This window comes from Gymnoscopelus braueri (genome assembly GCF_963280865.1).
Source record: "Gymnoscopelus braueri genome assembly, chromosome: 2".
Taxonomy (NCBI): domain Eukaryota; kingdom Metazoa; phylum Chordata; class Actinopteri; order Myctophiformes; family Myctophidae; genus Gymnoscopelus; species Gymnoscopelus braueri.
The window spans coordinates 49,395,892-49,406,333 of NC_137604.1; the positions used below are offsets into that span (position 1 = coordinate 49,395,892).

Genomic DNA, 10,442 nt, shown 5'->3' on the forward strand with positions numbered 1-10,442 from the left:
TCATGAAAGACATTGAGCAGGAAATATATTATTTTTAACCCACCACTTAAAGCCCAGCATCCGTATTGTGGAGAAAAGGTTTTGCTGAAAATAGCAAATGGACAAGTGAGCTTGTCGATCGGCTATTTTCAGCGAAAGCTTTCTTGTATTTGTTTTACTGAGGATAAGGTTAGAAATACGTTTAGGGTTAGGCATAGTTTTACTGAAGTTAAGATTAAGAATAAGGTTAGGTTTTGGCACCGTTTTACTGAGGTTACATTTAGGAATAAGGTTAGGTTTAGGCATAGTTTACTGAGGTTACATTTTAGGAATACTTGGTGGCGACCTTTCCAAGGTCACCGGGGCGAGCGTGTTTTGTGGCGAGCGTTCTGGTATTCCACTGCAATATATGGGGTTTAAGTGGTTAAGTGTTATCCACGGCAGGCAGGTCTAGTTACTCATTAGGGAACTGGGAGAATTCCTTTAGACTTATGTTGTGGACAATCCTTCCCTAAAAATGCTTTAGGGAAGTTATTAAAAGTTGTTGCAAATAATGAAAATCAGTACGTATTATTGCTGGTTATCAGCAGAGTCAAGCCGCTCTGAATGTGGTCTTTCTGACTAGCCAATGGCCATGCTCAAATAAATGGTGCATTTATATAGCGCCTTTGTCCTAAGAACCAAACTGTTTTTTGGGCGGGGGAAGCCGCACCTATAAGTGAGGTTTGGATATTTGTACAATTTTGTACAATTTTATTTGTACAATTTGTACAATGCACCGTGATTGGCCAATCACAGTCCTGAATAGACTGTGATTGGGGCGGTTGCCCATATAAGTGAGGTTTGGATATTTGTACAATTTTGTACAATTTTATTTGTACAATTTGTACAATGCACCGTGATTGGCCAATCACAGTCTATTCAGGACTGTGATTGGCCAGTGTCACATGACACATGTGCATAGCCCTATATAAGAAACCATAACTTGAAAAAAACCATAAATTGGTTTGAAAAAAAACATAAATTGGTTTTTTTCAAGTTATGGTTTCTTCCATCATAAAGAGTGTTTCAATAAATGTATTTATTTTTTGTACATGATTGGTTGACTCCATTCAGTATTGTGATTAGCTAGCAAGACACCACCCACTTCACACAGGGTGTGTTTTTTTCTTTTCTTATTGTTTTATTTTATTATGCAAGAACAATGGCTTCTATTTCAGCCTGCTAACTTTCCAGGATGAGAAGTATATCTAACTTTGAAACCCATCGATGATGTCATTGGAAGGCAGGTTTCTGAACTGTCCATGCCAACCAATGAGACACAGAGTGAGTAGACAGAAATTGTGCCATCTTATAATGAGTACGGACCAATTATATGAAGATAAGGTTGAAAATATGTGAACTGTGAAGCGCTCCTTTAAGAGGTTGTGGGGAATCTAACAAATGCCACTAAAACTAGCTATTTGTGGCCATGCATGTCTTACAATTATCCTTTAAAGTGAATGCCCTGACATGACACCCCCCCATGCCATATCAGTAATATGTTCAATTCCACACGTTTCTATAGCACCATCTTGTGGATATATATAGTAACTGACTGTAGTGTAAAATCAGTGACTCCATTTTTCCCCGTCGGATTTCCCGAGAAGTTGAGTTACACGTCAGAAGAATACATGTACTGGTGACTGGACGTGTAGTGACCTCCACGTTTTTTCGTCAGAAGCTGATCCCAGATGTACACAGAAACATGGAACGTCAAGTAGTGGTGGTCAAGATGCCGATGAACGGTGGTGAGAGCTTCTCAACTGCTACTTCTGACATGCCTTCTGGCTTATTATAAAACCCACACCACACCACATATTTATTTGAGCTTCTGTTGTTCTGGCATCTCCGCATGTTTAGAAAGCACCCTGCCTGCGCTGTGGTGCGTTGTTTTGATGCGTTTCCAATTAAACATTTCTTGCTAGTTAAATTTTCTAACTTGTGTAGTCAGGCAAACAGGTAGCCCTGAAACATGACTGTCATATCATGACAGTCATGGATGAACTTCAACCTGGTGTTTGAACGATCTCTCTTTTTGGCCCCGACATCTACATAAACGTTCAGATTTTAAATATAAAGTGCTTACCCCATGGCCACGGATTCTATAATTATGTACGGGGCCTCAGAAGTACCCGTATCTTCCGTATCGTTCAATAAAAAGCATTTTAATCCGATTGGTGGCCGTTTTCTCCATATGCTTTCAACTACGCGACCCCATCGGTGGGGAGGTGTATCGCACTCTTATACATTATAACTCTGAGAAAATGGCCATCGATCGGATTAAAATGCTTTTCATTGAACAAAACGGAAGATACGGGTACTTCTAAGGGCCCGTACATAATTTTAACACCCGTGGCCATGGGGTAAGCACTTTATATTTAAAATCTGAACGTTTATGTAGATGTATGGCCAAAAAGAAAGAGAGTGCAAACACCAGGTTGAAGTTCATCCATGACGGTCGTGACAGACGATGTCATGTGATCCATGGCTAGCAAACAGGGAGGTATAGAGGTAGACGTAGTAGATTACAGTACAGTGCTTGCACTTGTGTGCTTGCTTGGCTTGCAGAATATGGCAAAGCAGCGCATGACAGTGGCCCTTGCCGACAATAACAGATTTTTAAAGCTGGTTTTGTCGGCAAGCGTACATACAATCGCATCATGCTGGCTGTGAGCTTGTTGATCCGCTATTTTCGGTGCAGTAGGCTAGACACCGTTGTATGACGATGGTATAGAGCGTCGCAGTTCCCGCCCACTTCCTGTTTTTTTTGGTGCCGGAAGAAAAAACTCAATGCATTTTTCCATTGACATTTCCAAAAATATTTATATCTATTAATTTAAGCCTCGAATCAAGCCATCATGAGAGGACATGAATCATGACCATAAAACGTTTTTTTCTGTGATTTTTTTTTATTTTATATTTAATTATATGATATACTATATTTAATAAATACCCTTTGTTTTGCCGTTTTCAAAAAAAAAAAAAACACAGAATCAAACGTTTTATGGTCATGATTCATGTCCTCTCATGATGGCTTGATTCGAGGCTTAAATTAATAGATATAAATATTTTTGGAAATGTCAATGGAAAAATGCATTGAGTTTTTTCTTCCGGCACCAAAAAAAACAGGAAGTGGGCGGGAACTGCGACACTCTATATCAGGGATCAGGCTGCTACGTCATCTGGCAAGTATGAACTTCTGTGTTGCTCTGATGATGCAGCCCTGCATCCTCATCCACACTTCAAATACATGCCTGTATTAGTGTCATTACAAATCACCTATAATAAGGTTATTAGCCTATCGGTTATACTGAATCTGATCTGTAAGGTAAAATAAATAATACTATTTTTTTTACCCTTGAACTCATGGAGCTCATCTCCAAAATATTTGAGCTCAGCCCCTAAAAAGTCCCCCACATCCCCATCTCATCCAGCCCATGGCCCCTGCCCCCAAAGCAGACCTAGGGGAAACACTGTAGACATATTGATTTAAAATAATCACACCCTGTGTGAAGTGGGCGGTGTCTTGCTAGCTAATCACAATACTGAATGGAGTCAACCAATCATGTACAAAAAATAAATACATTTATTGAAACACTCTTTATGAAAGTCATATTCCGATGTACAATGGTTAAAAAAAAATAAAAAAATATATATAATTGTTTGTATATATACATATATACATACTAAATTATTTTTGGATTATTTATTTAAAAAAAACATCTTCTGTTATACATTGTTGAAAGAAAATGAATGAATTGGGCCATATTTTAGTGGTTTTGAAGTTTTTTAGCCTCTGTTGTGTAAGTCCTTTGGCCAAATCACCACTTCTAGGAAGACTCTTGCTTTTCTCAAACATCTTCCATTTACCGATTATCTTGGCTACTGTGTTCTCAGAAATCTTAACTGCAGCGGCAATTCTTTTGTAAGTTTGGCCAGATCTGTGCTTTGCCACAATTCTTTTTTTTTTATTAAAAAAAATAAAAATATATATATAATTGTTTGTATATATACATATATACATACTAAATTATTTTTGGATTATTTATTTAAAAAAAACATCTTCTGTTATACATTGTTGAAAGAAAATGAATGAATTGGTCCATATTTGACAGTGGTTTTGAAGTTTTTTAGCCTCTGTTGTGTAAGTCCTTTGGCCAAATCACCACTTCTAGGAAGACTCTTGATTTTCTCAAACATCTTCCATTTACCGATTATCTTGGCTACTGTGTTCTCAGAAATCTTAACTGCAGCGGCAATTCTTTTGTAAGTTTGGCCAGATCTGTGCTTTGCCACAATTCTGTCTTTGAGCTCTTCTGGAATACCCTTTGATCTTACCATTTTCATTTTATCCTTTTCCTCTTTTCCCATTTCAAACATAGCGATTTTTGGGTTCTTCTTTACGTTTCCCACCAAGGCTCGTCTCTTACATTTATGGATTATGTTGGTAACTGTGTTCTTAGAAATCTTAAGTTTACCTGAAATTCTTCTGTAACCTTGGCCAGATCTGTTCTTTGACACAATTCCATCTTTAACCTTTTCTGATATATGGTTTGATCTGAAAGGGCCACTTCTAGGAAGACTTTCTATTTTCTTCTCAATATCGGTTTTCCCTTTTCTCATTTCAGCCATAGTGATCTTTGAGTTCTTCTTTACTGTTCTCACGAAATGGACAGTATCTAAGTAATATACTAGTGTCACATCACAGTGGTTTTAGATTAGTTTCGTCATATGTATCACTAGCCAATCACAGCATGTGTCTTGCTAGCTAATCACAATACTGAATGGAGTCAACCAATCATGTACAAAAGATAAATACATTTATTGAAACACTCTTTATGATGGACGAAACCATAACTTAAAAAAAACAATTTTATGTTTTTTTTAAAGTTATGGTTTCTTATATAGGGCTATGCACATGTGTCATGTGACACTGGCCAATCACAGTCCTGAATAGATTGTGATTGGCCAATCACGGTGCAGGGTTAGGCGGGGTACATTTTTGGCCAATCACAGCGCAGGATAATTGTACAAATTTCCAAACCTCACTTATAGGGGCGGTTTCACCGCCCAAAAATAAAGGGGGATACCAGCGTGGATATCTTCACAAAATAAAAACTGCTGGGATATATCAGCAAGACTACTCGCTAAAATGTGTGATTATTAAGTTTGGTTTTGGCACAGGCTGTAAAACAACTTGTGGAGTTGGCATAATATTAGAGCAACGGTTATCCTTTATCTGACCTTCATTTCTATTCTATTCTATTGTAATTGTATTCTATTCCTAAACTTTTTATATTATATTCTTCCTAAACTCACTGTTCTCTTACTGTCCCTCAGGGTTCTCCTTGGGTGGGTCTTCTACCCCGCGGAAGAAACAGGTGCGTTTCTCAGCCCGGCATGACATCCTCCTCCTCAGAGAGGTTATCGCCCAGAACCCCTTTGCCTCCAAGGAGTCAGGTTGAAAGTGTCTCCTTTATTTTGACTAAATCTCCTAAAGTAGGTCCTAGAATGAAAATAAATAATCCCTGCTTTAACGCAATGCATTTTTCTATGTGTAACATTCACTGGAACATCTGAAGGACGGATTTGGGCCCGTGTGGGAGAGATCGTTACTGCAGCCCTTGAGGATGAAAACTTTGAAGTGGATGGCAGACGATGTAGGGAGAGAACCATGTTGCTGTTGGACTATTACAAGAAACAAGACTATGCCAGCTTGCGCAGGTCAGGCCAATTGGACAATTATGTCTGGTGAGGAAGAAGTTATATGGCTGCTTATATCTAACCTTTATATTATACCATCACTTATAATACTTCTACAATACATTATGATATTTGACAGCTTGTAAGAGCCTAAATGTCTCCACTAGGCCTAATAGCTATTGTTTTGGTAAAGCCTATCTTGTTATGGTTCAGTTTGTACAGTATAACTATGATCTCTGCCCTGTGCTCGAGGCAGAACTACCGTACCACTGACATGAATGTTAATGTACTTCTGACCATGATATCATGTACATTGAGCATAACCACCACCACCTAGAATATTGTCTCGACTCCTGTGCCTTATCGATTGCTGATTGATACAGAATTCCACGACAATATTCGAGGTGGTGGTGGTTATGCTTTATGTACATGATGATATCATGGTCAGAAGTACAACTGATTCACTGCCAATCACGTAGATCTACGCGAACCTATTTAAAGCCGCCACGACCAAGGAGATATGATTGTTCAAAGATCTAGACTCCTATCCACTTCCTTGTTAACTTAAAACTTAAAAATTCTGTATCTCGGCTCCTGATTACTTTATTTTTTTCAATGAAAAACTCTGGCACTGGCTAAAAAAATATGAAAATACCTCTGGCAGCACTCATGTCAGTGGTACGCTGCCTGAAGGACAAACTGAACCATAACAAGATAGGCTGTACCAAAACAATAGCTATTATGCCTAGTGGAGACATTTAGGCTCTTACAAGCTGTCAAATATCATAATGTATTGTATTACATTAGTATGTAAGTATTATAAATGATGGTATAATATAAAGGTTAGATATAAGCAGCCATATAACTTCTTCCTCACTGGAGACATTGATAATGCAGTATGAAGTAGTACTGCTTGTGGGTTATGTTTAACATTTTACCACACAGCTCGTTGCTGTTGGGCAGAAACCAGCTTTCTCCATTTTTCAACTTTATTTTATTTTTAGAAATCAGTGCTATCCACAAGTTTCCTAGGGTGTGTGGGCATCACTTCCTGTCGATTTTATTGGTTATCATTGGATTTCATTGGATTTCATCGGATCAAATCGACAGGAAGTGATGCCCACACACCCTAGGAAACTTGTGGATAGAACACCCTTTACGTCTGTTTGTGGGTTTTACAAACCTTGAACCAATGAAAAGTATTACAAAGTATTTAAAACCTTCTAACTCCATAGGATCCTCAAACTGTCATTCAAACCACCTAGCTCCAACTTGTGGAGTTAGGTGGTTTGTCCATCATTGATTAGAATGACGAAGTCAGACGCAGGCATGCAAACAGCCCAGAGGTGAAAAAGGTGACAACATGTTGTTTTCTTTCGGGTCAGGTGTCACACAATTGCCCTATTTGGGTTCAAAAAGGTGACTGTAGCTGAAAAGTGACACTTTTGCATGTCTGCAGACGGAAAAAAGACTCTCATTAATGATCAAAAACCTCATAACTCCACTTGAGCTGTATTTGGGTAAAGTGATGATAATATAAGAACACATTCAAGTATCTGACAATGTATAAAGTCACCATACCAACTTTGATGTTGTGTTGTTCTAAAAACTTTTTTCTCCATTTCCTGAAAAGTTTATAATTTGGACATAGCTGGTTTCTGCCCAACAGCTGGTTGGATGTTTGCATGTGACCCTACGAGCATGTACATGTTGGTGGATTTCTGTCTGTGTATGTGTTCAGGTTTGGAACAGAGAGGTTGTATGCACAGAAGGAGGACCTGCTACATGAGGTCTTGGAATTGGAGGTCGAGAAAGGTATCCTGGCGGGCAACAAGCAACATGTGAGCATCAGTGGCGTCAGAGTGGATGTGGAGGTGGGTTTTGCTGTGGCTGTGGGTCATTCACATCATATTTAGCCATAAGTATGAACAATTATCAATTTGTTTTGCCAACTTACAAAGCAAGGCTGTCTTTATTTGTTTCACATTTCAATTCATACACAAAGGCAATAATAAGTGCTTTAATAAAGAGATGGGCTTCAATACCAACAGGGAGACTCAAACCCCACAAAATTGGTTGTGCAACAAATGGGACTCTAACCCACATATTCATGGGACTTGAAGATTACATTACAAGATCACAACATATATTTGATTATTATTCTCACCAGGATGAGGAGCTGAGGAAACGAGCAATGGAAGAACTACATTTACCTGAGCAGGACAAACCGATCATCACTGTGACACACTGTGAAACAACAGAGTCTACAGGTAGAAAGAGTGCATTCTACTTCATTAAGATCAAAAGTCATTAAGATCAAGTATAAAAACAAAAGAAGGACATTTCTAAAATCAGATTGATCAACTATCCACAGATCGCTCCTCTAGTTGACACCTTACCTTCCTCACATTATCGTCCATATCTTAGTTCACCTGGTCCCCACTCCTTCAGAGGTAGAGGAGGAGCACAAAGGGTGTGGTGAGCTGTCCACTTCGTCTATGGCCAAGCGGCCGTGCCAGTGCTGCTGCCAGACCTACTCGGAGATCCTCAGTTTCCTGGAGAGACGCTCTGAAGCAGAGCAGAGGCTGCGGGAGGAGGAGCTCGCTGTGAGGAGAGAGGAGCTGGAGATTGAGCGGAGTATGATTTTCATAGTGTTTCATTTGTCCAGTTCAAATACATGGTATAATAATACTACTACTAGTACTACTACAAATAATAATAAAATAATACTGATGATCATCATCATAATGCTATTTGCAACTTGATTTCCACAGAAAGGTAAAATAGTTTGGCATTTTCATTGTAGGTTGATATTCTCTTTTACCTGGTATTTGTCACACTGCTAGGAAACACACAAAATGTGTAATTGTATGGTTAGCCTTCCTCATCTGATGTCTTGAATACCAATAGCAGCAACCAAATGTGTTAGCTTGACAATAGTGGTACTGGTAGTCATTTTGCTATTGGTATGGTAGTGGTATACTAATTATATTTAGTTTATTTATACTTATTACATTTTTTATCATTGCATGTTTTGTCCATCATATTCAAAGCACTATCCCACAAAACAAATGAAAATTAGGGGTGCAGTCACACCGAACTTCACACCGGCGGATTCTGCCAGTGCTTTTCAATGGGAACGGAGCGGATTGTTGCCATTCACGGATCTCCGCAAGTTCAGTGTGACTGCACCCTAGGAAGACTTTCCATTTGCACCAGATTCAGATGCAGAAAATAAGGCTGCGTAAATCATATGATGTCATTATTTTTTAACTACAGGTATGTGTTGGGTTCTTTTGATCTCAGGTAAGATTGCTTTGGAGAGGGAGCGTCTTGGAGCTGAGAGACATGAGAGCGGGAGAAGATTTGAGTTGGAGAGGCAGGTCATCCTGGACCTGCTGAAGGAGAAGGTGTTGAAAAGCTGAGAATGTAGTCGTTGGGGAGAGAATATAAAAAGGTGGTCAGTCAGGGGCGCTGGGTGGCACAGGGGTAAAGTTCCTGCCCACCACAAGAGACGAGGGGTTTGAATCCTCCCTGGTGCCTCCAGCTTGGCCGGGCGTCCATAGGAACACAACTGGCCGGTTGGTTTGCGGGAAGGAGCGATCTCTGTCGCTGCACTAGCGACTGCAACAGATTGGTCAGGGCGCCTGTTCAGTGTGGTATGGAACTAGGAGGATTAGTCGGCGAAACTCCTCTCTCAGGAGAAAAGAATCAGCCTTGATGTCACACATTTCGGAGAAGACATGATTGTTCTGTGCTCTCCCTAGGGCCACAACTGTAGGATTTAGCAGTAACAAGGGACTAGAATGCATTTGGTAATTGGCGGAGAGAATTTCTTTTTTATATTGTATTATTATGTTAGCATAATTCTGCTGAACAAGCCCCACCAACATTTTGCTGCTTGTACTTGTATAAGTAACTGACAAATCTCCTTGATTCTTCGCATAATGACTAAATTGGGAATAAAAGAAAGGGGGAAAACATTGTCAAAGTGTGAAAAGTACATGTGTACAAGAGTCGAATGTTCAATGAGTTTCATTTTATTTTATTGTTTGCACAAAAGATTTCACATGGTCTCACAATCCCAACCATTTGAATACAGTAGGTGCCATGCCTGTGTGATTAATACATATAATACGTATAGCTGTAATACAGCCTTTAGTCAGTTTGCCTTCCAGTAGCCTACTTACTTTGTATTTTATTTTAGATCAGTCATGTTTTGTTGACCTGTATGTTCTCAGCTGTGTTTTTATTTATTTTTTATAAAGCATCAGTACTTTTCTGTAAATATGCTATAGATAATGTTATACAATGTACAGAAACCTTTGGAGATAATTGTGAAATTGTATTTTGATAAATTGAAAAATCTAATCTTGTGCACTTGTGTTATATATTTTTTGCGACGGTTCAGAAAGCTAAAACTACCAATATTGACCATTAGTCAAGTAGTAACCTCACCTTTAGTCCACTTCTTCCACATACATCAAAACCACTGACTGTAAAAAAACCAACGGTTTTCAGTTTTGGTTGTCCAATGAGCACCCAGCATCCGCTCAACATCATAAGCGAAAAGCTTATGACATCGGCAAGGACGTCGTGCGGATGTTGGGTGCTCATTGGACGATAATCAGTGTTGCCATGTCTGCTTATTATAAGCTACTTTGGGATTGTTTTTCCATAAAGTTGCTTGTAAATATTGTTAGTTGCAGGTTGCGTTT

The 10,442-nt window shown here is 39.1% G+C and overlaps 1 protein-coding gene across 2 annotated transcripts; it reads left to right on the forward strand.

Moving 5' to 3' along the window:
- Positions 1–1,622: 1,622 nt before the first annotated feature.
- Positions 1,623–10,100, forward strand: LOC308105373 (uncharacterized protein). 2 transcript variants are annotated; one of them, XM_080456053.1, is made up of 7 exons: positions 1,623–1,769; positions 5,362–5,481; positions 5,604–5,745; positions 7,466–7,598; positions 7,895–7,994; positions 8,152–8,361; positions 9,031–10,100. In XM_080456053.1, exons 1-7 carry the CDS (start codon positions 1,727–1,729, stop codon positions 9,147–9,149), a joined length of 867 nt encoding a protein of 288 aa, XP_080312179.1. In that variant the 5' UTR covers positions 1,623–1,726; the 3' UTR covers positions 9,150–10,100. The 2 variants fall into 2 exon arrangements, with proteins under 2 accessions (XP_080312179.1, XP_080312178.1); XM_080456052.1 differs by having other exon boundaries at positions 8,152–9,156.
- Positions 10,101–10,442: the final 342 nt, after the last annotated feature.